This window comes from Ictalurus furcatus, chromosome 23, assembly GCF_023375685.1.
Source record: "Ictalurus furcatus strain D&B chromosome 23, Billie_1.0, whole genome shotgun sequence".
Lineage (NCBI taxonomy): Eukaryota > Metazoa > Chordata > Actinopteri > Siluriformes > Ictaluridae > Ictalurus > Ictalurus furcatus.
In genome coordinates, this window is record NC_071277.1 from 13,518,375 (window position 1) to 13,540,132 (window position 21,758).

General features: G+C 38.8%; 2 protein-coding genes across 4 annotated transcripts in view; both read left to right on the top strand.

The window, feature by feature from the left end:
- The window catches only part of lipeb (lipase, hormone-sensitive b), a 28,798-nt gene extending 19,391 nt beyond the window's left edge, over positions 1-9,407 (top strand). For both annotated transcript variants that reach the window (XM_053612091.1, XM_053612092.1), the window contains 3 exons: positions 1,054-1,310; positions 1,424-1,684; positions 2,113-9,407. In XM_053612091.1, the coding sequence (XP_053468066.1) occupies positions 1,054-1,310; positions 1,424-1,684; positions 2,113-2,430 (836 nt within the window). In that variant the 3' untranslated portion in view covers positions 2,431-9,407. The remainder of the gene's footprint in view (positions 1-1,053; positions 1,311-1,423; positions 1,685-2,112) is intronic.
- Positions 9,408-11,400: 1,993 nt separating this feature from the next.
- tmem145 (transmembrane protein 145) overlaps positions 11,401-21,758 on the top strand; it is a 36,968-nt gene continuing 26,610 nt past the window's right edge. For both annotated transcript variants that reach the window (XM_053612104.1, XM_053612105.1), the window contains exon 1: positions 11,401-11,544. In XM_053612104.1, the coding sequence (XP_053468079.1) occupies positions 11,446-11,544 (99 nt within the window). In that variant the 5' untranslated portion in view covers positions 11,401-11,445. The remainder of the gene's footprint in view (positions 11,545-21,758) is intronic.

Sequence of the window (21,758 nt, forward strand, 5' to 3'; positions counted from 1 at the left end):
GTCAGTGCAATAAAAAAAATGAAAGTGGTACAGTAAAAGCCCATAGTGGCTTGAGAATCTGCATAAATGAGAGCTAAAATACTTTACAAACATTACATATCTCTCTATGTAAGTATTGACCAAGTTTCTATTTGTAATAAACATGTAGGCTAACATAACTGCCGATATAATACTTAGCAAGCTATGATAGTGAAAATAAATGAAAATGAATAAGGACGTTCAAAATAGATTAAACCTGGATCATTTCAGGTACATGCACGCAGCTTTATCCATACCAAAGTTTCTACTATCATGTCTGTTAAAGTAACTGTTTCTGTTAAGATTTTCGGCTCCGTTAAGACTCTGTTAACTTACCTGAGGTGGTCTGATTGGTCCTGTGAGGACGGGCACTGATAGAGAAGCGTTTCCATTGGCTACAGCCTGTAGGTATGCTGGCCAATCACAAAAGTCAACATTGCGCAACCACATGCAGAATGTCATCGCTATGCTTATGTATGGAATTCGCTTTTGTAGGTTTTCAAGTGGATAAAAGATAGAAACGCTCTTCATTTCCTCCAGAAAACTTAGCAAGTTTGAACTGGAGCACCGTCCCCCGCTTGAAACACAAGTAACCACTCTTTACATCTATGATTAGCAGAAAAGCATCTCAGACCACAGAACACACCAGACTTTGAGATGAATGGGCTAAACAGCAGAAAACCACATCAGGTTCAACTTCTATCAGCCAGGAACAGGAATCTAAGGTTACAGTGGGCAAAGGCTCACTGAAACTGGACAGTTGAAGATCTTCAACTGCATACTTTCTTTTCATGATGTTTTTAATCATTTCGATTATTGGTTAATTTCATTCGTCTGAAATATTACCCCATAAATAACAGCATGGACACACTCAATTTTCAAAATGTTTTCCTCTGGGCCATTTGTTAAACATCTTTTCAATCACTACACCGAGCCAATCCATCTCTGGGGCATACTTCACCACAACAGATACTGCAGCTGTATTAGTTGTTAAACGTATTGTCTCTCCATTGATTCTACCACTCCTCTTTTTAGAGACCATGAGGAACAGTGTATCAGAGGGGACTCTCAATTCTACCCAGTCTGACCCTCTGGTTCCAGGAACATCCTCCGAGTTCTCAGTGAAAAGAGAATCTCTGAAAAGCCACACATGTGAGGGTCTGGTCAGCCACACTACCAGCACATTCACCAACAGCAGCCACAACAGCACCAGCTCTACTGCCAACCTCATTGCCAACCTCTCGCTTCACCATCATCCTATCCTCAACACCACAGCAATCCTTGAAAGCAAGGTATGTTTGGAACCATTATGTAGTTTTGCAGTCAAATGTTCTCCTCATCTTACATATCTCTCTCTCTCTCTCTCTCTCTCTCTCTCTCTCTCTCTACTCCATTTTTGTTCTAGTCAGAGGATATAAATATACTTTTCTCCAAAGAGGTAGACCCCTCCGTGTCAAGTTCAATCTCATCCGTGGCAGTACCTCCCCCTGACGGGGAAGGACACTCAGACAACCCACGGGGGTTTCCTGGAGACTTTGAGCCATTGCGCTCAGAGCAGCTTGCCAAAATGAATGTTGATTCCTCACCTGTCTTTAGAAATCCCTACATGTCACCTATTCTGGCTCCAGACCATATGCTGAGGGGACTGCCTCCTATTCATATAGTGGTAAGAGATGCTGTTGCCAGATTTTGTGGTTTCCCACCTAGTTTTATGATTTTTTTTTTTCAATTATACGCATATAAAATTTCCAACATTTTGCTGCCTGCTACGACTGGGGTATTTTAGCTGGAGTTTTAAAAGTGTGTTTTTGATGACCTATTATAAACTCAAGTGATGCAGCTGAGGTTGAGGAACTGTCAGAGTCACAATTCACACCCCATACTGACATTGCTGGCATCTGTACCTCAGGCTTTTTGTTCCAGTGTTTCTTGTTTAGGCCACACCCACTTAAGGTTTAACTCCAAATACAGATGCAGATAAACATATTTGGAACACTAAACAGATACAGATAGTGATTATTGCTTTATACCCCTACAAAACATACCTTCTGATTCCAGTTATTAATGTCTGTTTTAATCTCTGAATTCCTCTAGGCCTGTGCTCTGGACCCCATGTTAGACGACTCTGTAATGTTCGCCAGACGACTACGGAGCATTCAGCAGCCTGTGACTTTGTGTGTAGTGGACGACCTCCCTCATGGCTTCCTTAGCCTGTCGCAGCTCTCTAAGGAAACCCACGAAGCCTCTAATGTCTGCATGGAGAGGATCAGAGATGTCTTCACTATGAAAGACCTGCCTCCAGAGATAAAGAAACACCGCAAGCTGGAAAGGACCGATCATTGTGCTTCAGGTGCCTCTACCAAGTTCTTTCAAATATCCACTAGTGAAGATGGAAGAGAGGGTGTAGTTTGAAAGGTGAAAAGTGGTGACCAACAAAGCTGATGCTTTCAGGCGAGATTTGAAGAAGGAATATAGGACAAAAATGAAAACAGGAAGGGTTTTGTAAACAAAAAGAAATTAAGGCTGAATACTAACTAAAATCACTGTGCAATGAACCAGCAGAACAAGAATGAGTAAAATGTTGCAGTAATGTCTCTCAAAAGCGGTTTTATTTATACTTGATCAGTATTTGGCAGTAAGTAAATAGAAGTGAGGGGACACTGCCGCTTAAGTGTTACAAATGACCGTGCATGTGCACTTGCACTTTTCAAATATACACAACTTTAACAAAATATTTCCACTTTGCCTCTGCACTGTATTGCTTTGTTGAGATTCTGATTATGAATCATACAAATACCAGCATGGAAACAAATGCTTCCTGTCTTGTCGAGGCCTGAAGCTGAATTTTCGTAAATGTTGTTATAATACAGCTTTTTGATGCACATTGTTACTGAACTTCATGCTTATGCCATAGGCAAGCTTTAAGGAGTCAATCAAACCAAATTTCTATTCGTGGTATACATTTCTAGCTGTCTGTGTTACGTTGTGTGTTTGTGTGAAAGTGCTAGTTCTGCTGATGTCTTTAAACTGCGAACTGAGACAATGAAAATACTGACCAATGTCTGATGCACATGGCTTTTCAGAGTAGACTTGTGTATACATGGCTCCGGGGTTAAGGTTTAGAAGTTCAACTCCCAAGCTTTCAGAGAACGACTATTGAGGCCTTAACCCTGAACTTCTCAGCTCCAGGCTTGCATAGTATCTTAGTTGTGAGTCAATTTGTGTAAAAGTGCCTGCTAAATGAATATATCTAAATGTAGATTTTGTTTATTACATGTTAAGTACTTAATGTTTATTACATGTTATTTTAAGTATTTTTGTAGTTGTTAGAGATAGTTTAATGTTATTTCTGAGGCTGAACAATCTTGCATTAAGTCCTAAAAAAAATCAAATACAAGTTCATCAGCATGAGAGGATTGTTGGCCTTCAAACACAGGAAGCTATAACTATATATAATTATATTATTATATAATTATAATTAGAATTATAATTCACCTAGTATCAGCCATCGTCCACGTGCATGCTTTAGCCCATCCGTTGCTGTGGAATTATATCAGGATATATGAGGAAATATTTTTGCACTTTCCGTTTCTCTGCCTGTTTTAATAGTTTTTCTTGATTTAGTTATTGCTCAGTGGCTATCGCTGCCTTTCTGCTTGTTGTTCGCTCTGCACACTGACCCATTTCTAGAACCCAGGAGGTATTTTAGGGAACATCCTTGAGCAACCTTGAACCAGTTAGACAATTCATTTAGCAGGAGCATGACTCTGCTCTCTCTGCAGATGTCATCTGTGAAATCATTCGAATCAACCAGACTTTCAGATTTCACTCCTTTCGGTTACACAACAGATTTAAAGCAAATCCAACAGCTTTCAGGGATGGATAAATCATAAATTCATCAGTTGAAACATATGAACCAACTTGAATATTTAAACATACATGTCAAGTTTTTAAAAAATGCTTTGTGAAATTCATTAGAGCATTATACTTTCTTTACTCAGTGGAGAGGTGAAAGAGGCCGGTAACCCCTTTCTAACTACACAGTTGTGGCTTGTTCATAGGAGCAAGTCAGGGCAGAGTCCTGTCCATATACGTTATATCAGCCAAATGAAAATCCTCATTCGCAACTCCATACATTTTAAATCCCATTGAAATACTCTTTTGAGTGATCTACAATAAAAAAAATAAAAAATTCTATTCGACAAGTATAAGCTAATATTTCACTGATTTGCTCGCTTTTATAGATGTTGTGCAATTGTGGGGCAGCATACTCACTGCCCTAGAGCCATAGAGTTATTATTGCACATAGAAACCAAAAATGGGAATTTCAACAAGCGCTAATAGTGGTCCACTGGGGAACAACTCACGCTGCCCCATGCTTGGGGGGAGGAGCCGAGGACAGGACAGTTAATTGCAGGGATGCCAGGGTCACAGTTTTTACACCAATTTGGGATAAATACTCAGCGGCTGCCAAGATCTTGTTTTAGAGCAGATATTCTAAAAATTAAATCGAGTTAATTTCCTCAAACTGAATGTAAGTGCAGACGGTGTGTCTCCGATGTCCGTGTGTACAGAACCATTTCTAGCATAAGATATATTACAAAGATTCAGAGAAGGAAAAGAAGATTATGGAGTGGATTATATCTGTACATCAGAAATGCGTGTGCACCATGGTGATCACACTAGGGCTGAGAAAAAGAAGAAAAGTATTAAAAAATTGGCCTATTTTCAGGTCTTTTTTGTGGTTTTTGAGATGTAGTTATGCTGGAAATTTTGCTGAAACCTGGCAGCCCAGGCTGCCGATGATGATGATATTAATATTATTATTATTATTATTATTATTATTATTATTATTATCATCGAACACAGTTGACAAAACATACAAGCTTTTAGACTGTATGCTGGAGGACTGTATTTTGTCAACACTCCCCGATTACTCTAAAAATGCACTAGATAGTAGCCTATAGCATAAGTCACCTCTTGATTTAATGTTGTTTGAGGCTGTCGTTATTAATATTGTCCTGTTCCACCAAATTCTATGATCATGAGCCACCGCTGCACCTAGTAAACCTACGTGTCCACCTACGAAGACTATGAATAAAAATGAATAACCTGGACATGCAGTCTGCTTTCCCCAGGCACACGGGCCATTGATTTGTAAATCTTTCTGTCTTTGTAGACCTGAAAAGCTTGCTGAAGCAAGCTAGTATTTCTACTACGTCTACTATTATGCCTATTTCTATTAGACAACACATTGCTACCTCATCTGCATCCATCTCTGTAGGCAAATGAACAGCTACAAAAGTATTACCAAGTGACATTAGTACTGTATTCAGTTACGATTCCTCCGTCATCTCACACTATCGTTACTGTGGTGTTATCTGAGACAGTGTTGGACCATGATATCTGTGATTGGTCTTCTTCAGCTACATGAGTTAGTAAAGTATGGCTTATACAGCACTCTAATTAAATAGACGCTTATTTTCAGAGTGTTAGTTATAGTTCCTGGTGAATGTGTCGATCTTCTTGGCTTGTGTGGTTTCTTGTTAAAATATTATCCGGAAAATGTTCTGTTCTGTTCTTTAATTAACTGCAGCTTTTGTGTTTGCATAGTGAGTAGGTCAGTCATTGAGAGTGAATTGTCCGTGTCAGGAGTTACTGTGTATTTCTTCCATTGTTAGGAAAACCAGCACTTTATGGATCATGACAAGCTATTCAATATACACTACGAGCTATAATAGACCATTCAAACACATATACGCACAAATACATTTTTGTTTTATGTATTTTCTCTGTTAAAAACACCACAAGTGCAAAAATGTAAATGGAAATTGAATGTATTTCTACTTTCCCTGCCTCACACATTAGTTTTTATTGGTTTGGTTTGGGAATTGATGATTTTATGCAGAATTCTTTGAATGATGTATAGGTTGATAGGAGCACATAGCGTAGAACAAGTATTAAAAAACACTTTTAGGTTTAAAAAGAAAGAAAGAAAGATTTTATTTATATACTTCCTTTAGAGTCATAGGAATAGCAAGTTTTATTTAAGATTTGTGCATTGATTTGTTATTTAGTAGATATTTACATGTTGGCTCTAACAAAAGAAAAATCGGTTATCAGATAAACCTTTTCTCAGACCCCTTTCTTGCTTATTAGTTCAATTTGTGCAATTTATGTTTTTCACGTTTCATATATCTGTGGGGAGCAAAAAAATAAATTAAATAAAACAATCAAATAACAGATTTACATTTGGTAGCAAAGCTACAAAAAATGTACTACTGTTTGTAGTCTAAATGTAAATGTAATCTAAATGTAAATCTAAATCAAAATCTAATCCAAAGGTTAAAGTGCAGTTCAAATGTTCTGCTGCTTTCTTCTCTGTTCTGCTGAGATCATATGCATTTTCTTATTTTATTTTTTTAAATCAGTATATATTTTCCAGAGCTTATTGTTATTGTAAAAATGTAGTCAGAAACTATTTTGTGGTTTTATGTCCTGATGCATATGTGGTTAATGTTGTACATGTGGTTTATGCAATAAACAGTAATAAAAAATATATATTGTCAAAGCATGTGCATACAAGTGCTTTTTGTCATAATTGATTCATAAACTTACATTGCATACATTAATTACAATGAAGTGTAACATGAAATAAAATAACAAAGTAAATGATGACCAAGCACTGTGTGCACCAACATCATCCATCATCAACAAAGAAGCTGAAGAATTTTCTCAATAGGGGCCAGGACCTAAATGTAAATAGCTGTGATGTCTTTGTGGGAAAAAATATATATTTTGCTCCCTCTGACAGTAATACATTGCAGTGCTGTGAAAAAGTATTTGCCCCATGCTGATTTCTTCTGTTTTTGTGGACAACTCATACTAAATTGTTTCAGAAATTAAAACAAAATCTAGAATAAGACAAAGGCAACCTGAATAAACACAAAATACAGTTTTTAAATGATAATGTTATTTATTGAAGCAAAAAAAGTTATCCAATGCCAACTGGGCATGTGTGAAAATGTATTTGCCCCTGTAGTTACTAATTCCCCAAATCTATGAAACTGTATTCATAATGGGGTTCATCTGGACTAGACTCAACCAGGCCTGATTACTGCAAACTCTGTTCAATCAAATCAACACTTATATAAAAAATTTTCTTCAGCATGAAGTTGGTTAAAAGGTCTTACTCAGTAACACACTATGCCAAAGTTGAAAGAAATTCCAGAAATGATGAGGAAGAAGGTGATTGAAATACATCAGTCTGGGAAGGGTTACAAAACTATTTCAAAAGCTCTGGGACTCCAAAGAACCACAGTGAAAACCATTATCTCCAAATGGAAAAACTCAGCACAGTAGTGAACCTTCCCAGAAGTGTCCGACAGCAACTACTCATCCAGCAAGTCACAAAAGAGCCAAAGACAACATCAAAGGACCTACAGGCCTCTCTTACATCAATAAAGGTCACTGTTCATGACTCCACTATCAGAAAGACACTGGGCAAAAATGACATCCTGGGAAGAGTGTTGAGGCGAAAACCACAGAATATTAAGGCTCATCTAAATTTTGCCAAAACACACCATGATGATCCTCAAACCTTTTGGGAGAATGTTCTGTGTATTGATGAGTGGAAAGTGGAACTGTTTAGAAGACAGGAGTCCCGTTACATCTGGTGTAAACCAAACACAGAATTCCACACAAAGAACATCATACCTATGGTAAAGCATGGTGGTGGCAGTGTGATGGTGTGGTGATGCTTTGCTGCTTCAGGGCCTGAGCAACTTACAATAATTGAGGGAAACATGAATTCTACCCTCTTCCAGAAAATCCTAAGGAGAATGTCCGGTCTTCAGTCTGTAAATTGAAACTCAAGCACCACTGGATTATGCAACAAGACAATGATCCAGAGCATTGGAGTAAATCCTAGTCCTAGAAGTAAGTGAAAGACTGATCTCCACTTATCGGAAGTGTTTGGTTGCAGTTATTCCTGCTAAAGGTGGCACAACCAGATTTTAAGTTTAAGGGGGCAATTCGTTTTTCACATGGGTGATAGGTGTTGGATAACTTATTTTTGCTTCAATAATTTTTTTTTTAACTGTATTTTGTGTTTACTCAGGTTGCATTTGTTTTATGTTGTATTTCATTTGAAGATCTAAAGCTATTTAGCATGAGATATACACAAAACTACTTGAAAACGTATATTATGTATACTTTTTCACCGCACTATATACAACTTTACAGAAATCCAAGGCGTGAAATAAAAATCAATTCATTTATCCTTCCTTAGGTCTTATCTATTTTTTTAAATAATATCTAACTCTGGGGTGAAAGGCATTTCGTTTCTAAAGCCTGGGTGGAAAATTAACCTCAGTAGATTTAAAATACAGTGTCACAAAGCACTGACATGGAGACACCTACAGATGTTGAAGTGTGGGGTACATTTAGGCTACATGTTTACATGTATAGAAACAAATAATTTATATTAGAAATAGTAGGATAACATTTCAGCTTTATATTCATTATTCATGTCATCTTAATCTTTTTAAAGTATTTAAATTATATTCAAGTTTCTTTTACAATTTTTAGCACTTTATAGAGAGCAGACTGTGAGACCAGCTGAAATGCTTACTAGGGTTCCTCTACCCCCTTTTACACATCTTACCACAAACTGAATCTGCAAGGCATGTGGGTGAATAAATCAACCTCTCTCATGTACTCTTCACCTTCCTGTCACCTGACAGAAGGTACCAGAGCATCCATGCGACCACCACCAGGTTCCACTACAGCTTCTTCTAATTCTGCTAATTTGCCCCTAGCTGTGAATGTATATGTTTATGGTGTGCTGGTGTCTCATTCATGGTGTGTTTCTGCCTCATGCCCAGGCTTTCTCAGCTAGGTTCTGGATCCAGCATGACCCTGACCTGGATAAAGCACTTACTGAAGTTAAATGAATAAATTAATGAATGATGTGATGGTTTCCTTCATCCAATACACTTCTGTTATTCTTTTAAATTAGTGTGCACTGTTCTGTGTTTTTACTGTACATTTTTTACTCATCTCTCACTGTTGTGTATTTGCATTTTATGCAGTCCTGTTCGCCGTGCTGCTGTATTATGTATTGCACCATTGCCCTGAATAATTCATTTTGTTCCAAATGTATACAAGTTACAGTCCCCTCCGAAACTATTGGAACGGCAAGGCCATTGAGATCAAAAGATGGATACGAGCAGAGAGTTTAGAATTTCAGTTTTTATTTCCTGGTATTTATATGTAAATGTGTTAAACCACGTAGAACATCGCACATTTTGTATCAGACCACCCAATTTGTAGGCAAGCAAAAATATTGGAACATGCAACTAACTAGCGTTTCTTGTTACCCAGGTGTGTCCTGTTAGATTGATTGTTTGAACAATAAATAGGTCTGAAAATGTACTCTTGGTTTTAGCCGTCAGTTTCATCTGTTAGACTGCATTTGTTGTTAAAAAGGATAAGATGAAGATCAGAAAGCTGTCTATGGGAGAAAAGCAAGCCATTTTGAAGCTGAGAAAAGAGAGAAAATCAGAGGCATTGCACAAAAATTGGGCATAGCCAATACAACTATTTGGGATGTCAAAATAAGAAAGAAACCACTGGTGTACTGAGCAAAAGACAACGACTGGGTCAGCCAAGGAAAGTAACAGCTGATCACAGAAACATTGTGAGAGCTGTGAAGAAAATCCACCGTTCAAAGAAGAAATATAGAGGTCATACCATATGATGCAAACCACCAATCAGCAGTAAGAATCAGAAAGCCAGATTGGAATTCACTGGGAAATACAGAGATGAGCCACAAAAGTTCTGGAACCAAGATTAACCTCTAGCAGAGTGATGGAAAGGACAAAGTGTGGAGAAAGAAAGGATCTGTTCATGATCTAAAACATACAAGCTCATCTGTGAAGTGTGGTGGAGGTAGTGTCATGGCTTGGGCTTGCATGGCTTCTTCTGGAACATTCTCACTAATCTTTATTGATGATGTAACTCATGATGATAGCAGCAGAATGAATTCAGAAGTTTGCAGGAACATTTTGTCTGCCAATTTACAGAGAAATGCATCCGAATTAATTGGGAGGAACTTCATCATGCAGCAAGACAATGATCCAAAACACACTGCCAACTCTTCATCAAGGACTTCATCAGGGGGAAAAAGTCAGTCACCAGACATTAACCCAATTGAGCAGCATTTCACCCAGGGGCAGATTTAGTGATTTGATAGCCCTAGGCCAAAAACATTGATATTTAAATTTTCAGCATATGTTATTTAGCATTAATAGCAATAATCAGGGGTGGACTGGGACCAAAAAGTGGCCCTGGACTTTCTGGCCCAGCGCAGACCACCACACCCATCCCTCAACACACCACTCATGAAGTAAGCGTTCTGATGGCATTTTAGCGTATGGATTTTTAGAAGAAAAAAAAAACAATTCATTAGCGAAAAGTAAAAATAAAACTTTCTTAACCATAAGTTTATGCAGTGTTTTGGGGGCCCTTGGTAGCTCGGGACTCAAGGCAATTGCCGACCTTTGCCTAATGGTAAGTCCGCCCCTGATTTCACCTCCTGAAGAGGAGACTGAATGGAGATACAAAAGATTCTATGTTTGATGTTGTTTAACACATCTAGATGTAATTACCAGGAAATAAAAGCTGAAATCCTAACCCCTTGTCTCATATCCATCTTTTGATCTCAGACTCAAACCCAAATGTCTTTGGTGTATAGCAGAAACAAATGAATTGACCTTGCCTTTCAAATATTTTCAGAGCAGACTGTATATAGAGCACAAAGTGAATCATGGTTCTGTGAAGAATAGCCAGGGGTCTGTGATTTTCTAATTCTGTTACAGTGCTGGAAGCCCACCATTATCAAAGTGATTATGTCTATTAATAATGTCGGCTGGAACCTGTGTTGCATGGGTGGAGATTTCTCAAATCAAAACCTACCTGGCTCTAATAAATAGCCAAAAAAAAAAAAAGAATTGTTTAATGAATGTGCCTAATTTTGATTGATTGATTTGCATAATAAATTTGCGCTACGTGTGTGCGGTTTTAACAGTTAGAGGTCCCTGAGTATAAAGAAATCACTGACGTCGAGGAATGACAATAAAAACACTGTGCATTTTGTGAATATTCTGTGCTACGAATCGCACAACTCTACAATGAATCAAGCCACGCGGGGGTTTTTTATGTCGCAGAAATAACATGTAACCGACACACACAAAAAAAAAAACCCGGCGCGTGCTGTCTGAAAAGCGCGTCCTTGTCTCCGGGAGCGGGGGCGCGTGCATGAGCAGAGGGGTGTCGGGAGCGCGCATTGTGGCTCCGTTAACTGCAGCGCTTCGTCTTGTTCGTCTCTGCACTCCTGTGCTGAAAACCGAGCAAGGATAGACAAAAATGGATAGAGTTCTAGGACTTGCCATTGTGTGGAGTGGTATCTTATGCTGTGGATCTGTTTGGGGGAAATACGTCAAGGGTGTCGTGAACACCAAAGAGGTGAGATGTTGACTGGTGATGTCTTATTATTTGTGCACGCAGTACACAAGGTAGATGTCTCAGACCTTTGCTGTTAGAAGCTTCCACTATTGCAGTGCAGGTTCAAGATTAGCGTGTTTTCGTGCACGCGTCTGCGTTTGGACACCTCTCTGTACTGATGGATAAATATGGCTTTCTCAAGAGCATCATACTAATCCCTTGCATACTGAAAGACCAGAGACCAAGCGCGTGCTCGCAGGCCATTACAACTTACCTTAATGTTATTGTACTCCATGTTACAGGTGTGCGTTACGCTGGTTGTCTTCTCTGTTTACGTCATGTGCATATATAAAGATACATATACATATGCAGTAGTGAGATGATGTGCTGTAGATGATCTTGTCCTGCAACCCCGTATCCATGCGCTTATGATTACGCTTACGCATCCATAAGGATGTTAAGGATACAATAAAGCCGTTATTTACTGGAACGCGCATAGGCCTTAGAATCGCCACACAACGACAGGTCACGTGATGTAAACTGTCCGTTGCCAGCCAGAGTATTTAAAACAAATTAATAAATAATTAAACATCTATTTAACTGGGGTTTAATAAAGCAGCGACGAAGATAGAGTAGGTGTCCTGTTCATCTTTCAAAACAGAGACAGGTTAAAGTCTGATGAAACTATTGATCTATCACTCTTTTCACTAGGAAAGTAGCTAATGCATGCTCTAAAAGTAGCTAAAAGTCACCAGATTGTGTTACAGACTAATGTGCATGATTTTACATACATGGGTTTTGTTTTGTTTTTTTGACTGAAGATGTATGTACTTGTTCATTCATTCAGTTATCCAGTCAGCCAATCATTTCAGCAGGACAGTGTATCAAATCATGTAGATACAGGTCAAGAGCTTCAGTTGGTGTTCACATCAGACATGCACAGAATGAAGGAGGAAAAATGTGATTTCACTGATTTTAACTGTGGAATGGCTGAGGCAGAAATTTCTGATGTCTCCAGAGTTTACAGAGAACGTTGTGCAAAAACAAAAATCATCCAGGAAATGTAGTTCTTCATCAGAAACACCTTGTTAGTGGTGGCTTAATGGTTAAGGCTCTGGGTCACTGATCGGAAGGTCAGGGGTTCAAGTCCCAGCACTGCCAAGCTGCCACTGCTGGGCCCTTGAGCAAGGCCCTCTCTGCTCTCTGGGTCTGCGCTCTGACCCCAACTTCTTGACAGGCTGGGGTAAGAAAAAGGGTATGCGAAGAAAACAATTTCACTGTGCTCTACTGTATATGTGACCAATAAAGACTCATTAATGAGAGAGGTCAGAGGAGAATGGTCTGACTGGTTCTAGCTGACAGGAAGACTAACTTGGTAACCAGTCTTTACAAGCGTGGTGAGCAGAAAAGCATTTCAGAACGCTAAACATGTTCAACCTTGAGGCGGATGGACTACAACAGTGGAAGTTTCTACTCCTGTCAGCCAAGAACAGGAATCTGAGGGTGCAGCAGACATACTGGTAACCCCAAACTGGACAGTTGAAGTGGAAGTTGGAAAAATGGCCTGATTAATCTTGATTTCTGCTGCAACGTGCAGTTGGTGGTGGTGAAATGGCGTGGGGAATGTTTTCTTATCACACATTGGACCCCTTAATCAAACATCATTTGAATGCCACAGCCTTTCTGAGTATTGTTGCTGACCACATGCATTTTTTTCATGGCCACAATTTACCTAATTTATCTTATAATGGCTATTTCCAGCATGAGTGCGCCATGTTACAAAACACAAGTCATTTCTTATTGGTTCCATGAACATTACAGTGAGTTACAGGCTCTCCAGTGGCCTCCCCAGTCCCCAGATCTGAATTATGAATAATCAGCTCCTTTTGAAAAAGTCTCTTGAAGGATATAAATAGTTGTCAGATCTAGCAACAAAGTCTCTAAGTTGGCAAACAAATAAATTGCACGCTCATTACAAGACACACCTGAACATAGCTATGTAAATGACCTCAAATTTGCATACAAATTTGATTCAGGTCATCAAATCACTTTCTAAATGAGTACATCTGTATCTGAATTTTGGACCTCTGGTGAGCTGACATGAACAAATAATTGAGAACCAAGCACCGTGTCCAGCAACCTTATCTAACATTCATGAAGAAGCCGAAGAACTTGCTCAGCAGAGGCCAGGCCTTAACTGAAGAATGTCAATAACTGTGGCATCATTTTAAAAATATAAATAAATAAATAAATAAATAAATAAATAAATAAATATTTGTTCCCTCTGTGAAATAATACTGTGACACTGTTTAAATGAGCAGTACAGAAATCCTCCAAACAACAACATGCACATAGTAGTAAATCCCTTTTTCCATTCTTGGGTATAATCTATTTTTTATACTGAAGGAGATCTTTTTTGTGATCATTGTCTGCGGTTAATCAGTGTTCCAGCTTCATTAAAATTCATTAAGCCATGCAATTAATGGGACTATGACTGATCCAGATTACTTCAAAGATCTGTCCCAAATAAATTAGTATTCCTGGTGACTTTTTTTTAGAAAGATAATAATAATACATAATAATAATAATAATAATAATAATAGATCATCTAGATGGCACAAAATCAAAATTAAGTTAAAGAGAGAAACTGTGTTGAGCTGATGAATATTTCAAATAAGATAGAGTTCTATGACCTAAATATTTAACACAACTTTATCTTTAGTTAATAGGACATTATCTTGATCTTATATATCAAGTCATTTGAGAATGGGACAGCATTGAGTTAACAAAAACTAAACCAGGTTCAAGTGCTGCTTATAGTTAATTCATAGCTTTCCATCAGGTTAACTTAAAATTAACCTATTAGTTGCGTTGACTCAAAGCTACAGTTAAACGCATTGCTATGCATTCACAAACTGAACTGTATAACACATCAGTAAAGCAACACTGATATACAAAAACCATGTTAATGTTTATGTAAATGTGGCTTAAGAACAAGTATCACTTATAAAATAATTGTGTTTATAGTCAGAGAGGTACAAAACAGTTCAAACAAAGCCCTTGTGTGCGTGCGTGTGTGCGTGTGCGTGCGTGTGCGTGTGATGATTTGCAGTCAAATTTCAAGGTATTTGGAAACGAACAAATAAGAATGTGAAAACTAGGGCTGCAACAACTAATTTCCAAACTGATTCAATTTGCTAATAAATAATAATCGGCAACTAATTTCATTATTGATAATTTGGTCTATGTTATGAAGCAAGCACACACTAGGTCAGTTAATTTAGACAAAAACCTCATTTGATAGAAAATGGCAGAGAATGCTACAGCAGAAAAAACTGCTGTAAGTTAGGGAACACTTTACATTACACTATGGTGTTGTCCTCAGGACATACTGTACTGCAACTTGTGTTTTGATGTGAGAAATAATTCAATGCATAAACGTTTATTAGTGGCCACCATGAGAAACAGTGAATGCACCATGTCCTGGGTAGAAACATACTTATTAACCATCACTTTGGCCAAAAAGTCAACTGAGTGGGTTGAAAATGACTGGATGTTGTGTGTAAACGGATGTTCGGGATGAAACTGGCTGGATGTTCTGTGTAAATAATGTATAACATAACAATGGGGCAGTGGTAGCTCGTGGTTAAGCCATTGAACAACTGAATGGAAGCTGACACTGCTGTGCCCTCAAGCAAGACCCTTAATTCTCAAATACTCAATTGATTAAATTAGATAAATGTAAGTTGCTCTGGTTAAGGGCATTTTCCAAATGTCATAAACGTATTTATTATGCAATGTTGGGCAGTAGCATCCTCACATTGCAAAGCTATCTGAATCAGTTGGCCTGAAAATGAAAAAAACAAAACAAAACAAAAAACAGTAGCAGTGATGTATGTTACATCATTGTAATTTTCTTATATTAAAAATATATTATATACTATAAGTTGTTTGTCAAGTCGGGGCACGGTGTTATAGTGGTTAACATGATTGCCTCGCACCTACAGGGTTGGGGGTTCAAGAAAATGGATGGATGGATAGTTGGATGTTTGTCAAATAATCAAGTCGTCACCATGTTTTTGGTTCACATCGAAAGTGCTGTGAGTCAATCCCAAAAAGAGTTAAGTCACCCTTAAGACTCCTAAGCTTTGGAGTCGATTACACACATCAAAACGATTTGCCTAATACAAACAAGGCAAGCAAAAAGAATTTAGTAACTGAGGGTTTCAGTTAGTGAGACAGCTAGTGGTTATTGGCCCTTATTTTGAGTTTGACTGGTCATGCTTGAAATGTGGATAAGCCCTTCTCCTAGCTATTGAGAGCACTGGTCCACTGGTTGCACTGATATATACAATCCGTTGTTGATTACACTTCCTGGTTTGCCAGAATTACATTTGGAACTTAAGGCGAAGCAGCCAGTCTCTAAAAGGGGAATTTGAAGTCAGTGGGCTGAAGTCAGAGTTTCTGCACAGTTTGTTTTGTCTGTCTTGGAGATGAAATGAGAGTCAATGAGAGGTTTTCATCACAGCTTGATAACTAGAGTATGCCCTGCCAATGATTATTCAGCAGGCACATTTCTGAACATGCTCAATCAGGTTTGACCAAGCCTGTGTCAGATTTCCACGGCATGCCAGCTAGGCACACAACAGTATGGGATGAATAGGAATAAGTATATTTGTTTGTCAGGCCTGAAATCATCAGTCAAGAAATGCACTGCATCTGGTTACCTTATCCTAACAGCAAGCACAGTGTGTGAGTAACAAAAATAATTTTAATGAATACCTATTTGTGTTTTGAGCTGTACTGTTGCACCTCAAAATCTAATGAAGACTTATCGATAATGCAAAGAAAAACAAGGAGCTAAAAATCCTCTGCCAACACTGATGTGTACAGCTTATGTGTGGCATATTCACACATATAAGGCCACCTGTTCGATGCGAACCATGCAAAGGTCCTGTGGGAATGCTACATAATAATTAATAAGCAGCTCCTCCATTTTGTTCCACGACCAAAGAGACCACAGTACCACCTAATTTTTTGGTGGTACTGTGGAAAAAACTCGGAATGATCCACTCGTCTGTGTGGAATATTTGAAGCTTGTTTATATTCTCAGGTTTGTGCATGTGGACATCTCTCTTCAAATCAGACCACAGGTTTTCAGTAGGGTTCAATTCTGGAGACTGATATGTTCATTGCGAAACACTGACTTTTTTTTTTGTTGTTTGTTTAACTATCCCAAATCACACATACAATGGATATAAAAAGTTTACACACCCCATTTAAAATGGCAAGTTTTTGTGAGGTAAAGGAATGACACACAGATAAATCATGTCAGATATTTTCCCACCTTTAATATGCAATTGCAAAGTATACAGTACAAAAAATGTGAAAAACAGTCAGAAACAGAAAAGGGGAAAAAAAAGGAAAATATAAAACTTACAATAACATAGTTGCATAAGTGTGCACACCCTTAAACTAATACTTTGTTAAAGCATCTTTTGATTTTATTACACCCCTCAGTCTTTTTGGGTAAGAGTTTATGAGCGTGGCACATCTTGACTTGGCAATGTTTTCCCACTCTTTCGTGCAAAAACATTCTAGAGAAAATTTTGAGGGAATCTCCGGTACACAGCCTGCTTCAGGTCACCCCACAGATTTTTGTTGGATTCAGGTCTGGACTCTGGCTGGTTCATTCAAAAACTCTGATCTTCTTTTGGTTAAGCCATTCCTTTGTTGATTTGGATGTATGCGTTGGGTCGTTGTCATGCTGAAACCAGAAATTCCTTTTCAGTTTTAATTTATTTATTCATTTACATGTGATTCATTTACATGTGATTCATTTACATGTGATTCATTTACTGATTTGCTTCTCTTTAAATCCAGTTTAGGACTGTGATATTACAAAGGTCTTTCCAGATTATTACTTGCCACACTGTATGAGATAACCCCAATAAAACTGCCTGAATTCTATAATATAATTTGATCACCATGTTAGGTTTAAATTCTGTAAAAACAGATTCGCAATTGAATAACATTACTCTGTTCCAATTCACATTCTTCAAAGCATTGGCATGTTTTGTTTACTCTCACAATCCCCCAAACACACACACACCCGAAGTCTCCATAAAACAAATGAGACAGCAGTGTTTACCACAATAACCAAAAGTTGTCCACAATATGAAAACAACTCGGAGAGTAAGCTGGACTAACCAGCAAAATTACCAAGACAAAAAGTTCCAGTAAGAGAAAAAAGCCCCTACTGACTTCAAGTCTGATAAACAGTCTGCGCACAATAACAAATATAATGTACTTAACTTTTAAAGACTTGTAACAAATAATATAACAGTGTAGCACGTAAAGCCGAGGAAAAAACACTAATAAAATTAAATAAACAGAAACTCTAACCCAGTCAGAGCCTCAGAACAGAGAACCACATTAATACAGAAGTAGATTTAAGAGGAGTGAGTCCACAAAATCTAGGCGAAGTAATGCAACGACAATATCTACAATAAAAATCCCAATACTGAAGAGCTGGAAGGCCGAGTGCAAAAAATAAAAATAATAGAAGAGCGAAAAAGACTCCGCTGTGTAGGTGATGCAGTTCACCCCGATATCAAGAGTTTAACATAGTCTCCCGCTTCCTCTGCTGAAACAAAAGTCCTTCTGAACACAGTTATATGTAATGCGAAGCCGAGCTGGGTGAAGTATTCCATGGCGAGCGCCCTCAATACCACGAAGTTGACGCCAAACCTCGTTAAATACAGCTCGGGCCCGGGCTATCTTGGCTGTGTAGTCAGGGAAAACGGAGATGGTCAAATCCCACACTTTAATCTGCTGGAGCTCTCTCGCGCGGCGTAAAATGTCAACACAGTCACTGTAATAATGGAATCTGCACACAATAGCTCGTGGTCGTTCACCAGGCTTGGGCTTCGGCTGAAGGGTCTGGTGGGTCTGGTCCAGAACCGGCTCCTTCTCCAGACCAAACGCCTCCTTTAACAAGGCCGCTACAGCAGCAGTTGTACATGTGTCAGGGCCCTCTGGAACTCCGACTATCCTAATGTTATTGCACCGTGACCTCGACTCCAAATCCTCACATTTATTCTCTAATTGAGTCACGGTCGCAGTGAGAGACTCGATAGTAGTCTTCATATGAACTGTGTCATCGGTGCAACCGTAGAAAACATACTCCATTTCCCCAACAGTACCTTTCAATGTTGACATGGTAGCCTCGGTAGCAACTTTATCACTAGCCAGCTGTGTTTTCATCGCCTGCAGGTCAAGCTGGATAATAGACAGCGCATCCCTGAGAATCTCCTGGAGCTCCTTTTCAAAAATATCGGCAGTGTCCTTCCTCAGTGAAGCCAGCAAGTCAAACCTGCGTCAAAGGCGAAGTCAAAGTCACCGCTCGGCGGCGCGGATTCAGGGGAAGAAGGGGACTCGCTCGCCGTGCGCACACTTGGCCTCAGTCGTGTCTGAATACTACCACGGATTTTCGTGTTCTTTCCAGACATTTTAACGTACCAACAAAGTTAAAAGTACAAACAAGGAAACGGAGTAGAATAAGTCAAAATCTATTGTATGACCGAAAAGCACTAATTAATTACAATTTTAATCGAAATCAGCAGGAGCCTCCAACTTCGCTTTTCCTTTCCTTTTCATCTTCAGCTTATTAGCAGACACCTGAAGATTTTGCACTAAAATCGACTGTTATTTGTTGCCATCAATGATTCCCTTCACCTTGATAAAAGCCCCGGGTCTGGCTGAAGAAAAGCAGCTCTAAAGCATGATGCTGCCGCCACCATGCTTTATTGTGGGTATGCTGTTCTTTTGGTGATTTGCCTTTTTTTTGCACCAAACATACCTTTTGGAATTCGTCTCATCAGACTATACCACATTTTGACACATGGTTTGGGGTGATTTCGTTGAGCTTGGCTATTTCTTGTAAGAAAGGGTTTCCATCTATCCACCCTATCCCCTAGCCCAGACATGTGAAGAATACAAGGGATTGTTGTCACATGCAGAGAGTAATCAGTACTTGTCAGATATTCCTGCAGCTCTTTTAATGTTGCGGTTGGTCTCTTGGCAGCCTCCCTGGTAAGTTGCTCTCTTGTAGATTTTGGAGGGATCAAGAAGATGAAACCAAGGAGATTAATCCTACAGAAACAGCTGGGCTTTATTTGTGGTTAATCCGAATAATTTCATTGATGATGGCTGTATGATACTTTTGAACATGAGATTGAATGGCATATCCCCAAATATAAAAGGGTGTGCACACTTATGCAACCTGGTTATTGTAACCTTTTTTAGTTTTCCCCTAAAATGTTTCTGGAGAGCTCTAACACCGGAGTTGGGGGTTCACTGTATCCCCCCCAGCACTACTTCTACTGAATCTGTTCTCCTCTTAGTATCACTAACCCTCTGTAATGTCTAAATACTCTAATGTCTAATCCTATTATCTTTTCCATCAGAATGACTACAAGCACTCAACACTCTGAATAAAGCCAAGGCTGGCCAAGCCAAAATATTAGCGATGTTACATTTAGCTTTGATTCTTGATTATGGATTCTTGCAAATCCCACATGTGAGCAGAATGCTTGCCAAGAATGAGGAACATTTGACTTGGACCACCTAACATGAGAAGTGCCAACATTGACACTCTGTCTGTCTCTCTCTCTCTCTCTCTCTCTCTCTCTGTGTATGCTTGTCTGGAGTTCCATCAAACAGTACTGTAATGGAATTAATATTGTGTTCAGTGAAGATCAGCCTCAGAGCTCAAGAGCTTTTGGAAAGTCATATTTGTGTTATGTCCTCCTGACAAACATCCACCCACATTCTCAGTCAGAACAAAATACCCCACAAATCTGTCTCGTTTGGAGAGGACTGAACACAGTGTGCATGAGTTTGAACTATTTCAATATAGTTATTAAATGTTCATCTAAATATCAAGGTGTGTCTTTTGCTGGCGTGCGTAATGCTGTTGCAGAGAAAAGAAAAATACTAATAAATAAAATCATAAATAAATCATCATAATCATAAACATCAACTGAACAAATAGAATAGGTTTCCATTGGGGGTATTTCAAGTGGGTTTAGGTACTAACTCTTTACATACATGGAAATTAGAGTGAGTCTATGTCAGTTACTACAATTTGTGCTGTCAAGCTAACATTTAAGTCTCAGAAACTGGTCAACTTTCGCCTAACCATTGTCATGAAGGGTGCGTTCTTTAATAGTGGATTCAGTAGATGGGTACATTAATTACACACAAGCCTCATTCACAGCGTTACGTCGATTAAACTTTCAATTCAATTCAATTAAATTTTATTTGTATAGCGCTTTTTACAATAGACATTGTCTCAAAGCAGCTTTACAGAAATATCAACATGGTATACAGATATTAAAGGTGCGAATTTATCCCAACTGAGCAAGCCACTGAGTGGCGACGGTGGCAAGGAAAAACTCCCTAAGATGTTTTAAGAGGAAGAAACCTTGAGAGGAACCCGACTCAGAAGGGAACCCATCCTCATCTGGGTAACAACAGATAGTGTGAAAAAGTTCATTATGGATTTATATGAAGTCTGTATGGCCTTAGGAGCAGCCGTAGTCCCAGCAGTCTGGAATTAAAGAAGATTTGAGCTCCATCCAGAGGCAGAAAGGATCTGGATCTCTAGTATCTCCATAAATTCATGTGGGGCTCGGCGAAAGGAGAGAGGGAGAAAAAAGATTATTATGACTGCGAAGTAGTAGAACAGAATCTAGTCAGGGTAGGCTTGAGTAAACAAATACGTTTTAAGCCTAGACTTAAACACTGAGACTGTGTCTGAGTCCCGAGCACTAATAGGAAGACTGTTCCATAACTGTGGGGCTCTATAAGAGAAAGCTCTTCCCCCTGCTGTAGCCTTCACTATTCGAGGTACCGTCAAATAGCCTGCATCTTTTGATCTAAGTAGGCGTGGCGGATTATATAAAACCAAAAGGTCGCTTAGATATTGTGGCGCGAGACCATTTAGTGCTTTATAGGTTAATAAAAGTATTTTATAGTTAATGCGAGATTTTACTGGGAGCCAATGCAGTATTGATAATATCGGTGTGATATGGTCGTACCTTCTAGTTCTAGTTAGGACTCTAGCAGCTGCATTCTGGACTAACTGGAGCTTATTTATATTCCTACTGGAACATCCAGACAGTAAGGCATTACAGTAATCTAATCTAGAGGTGACGAATGCATGAACTAGT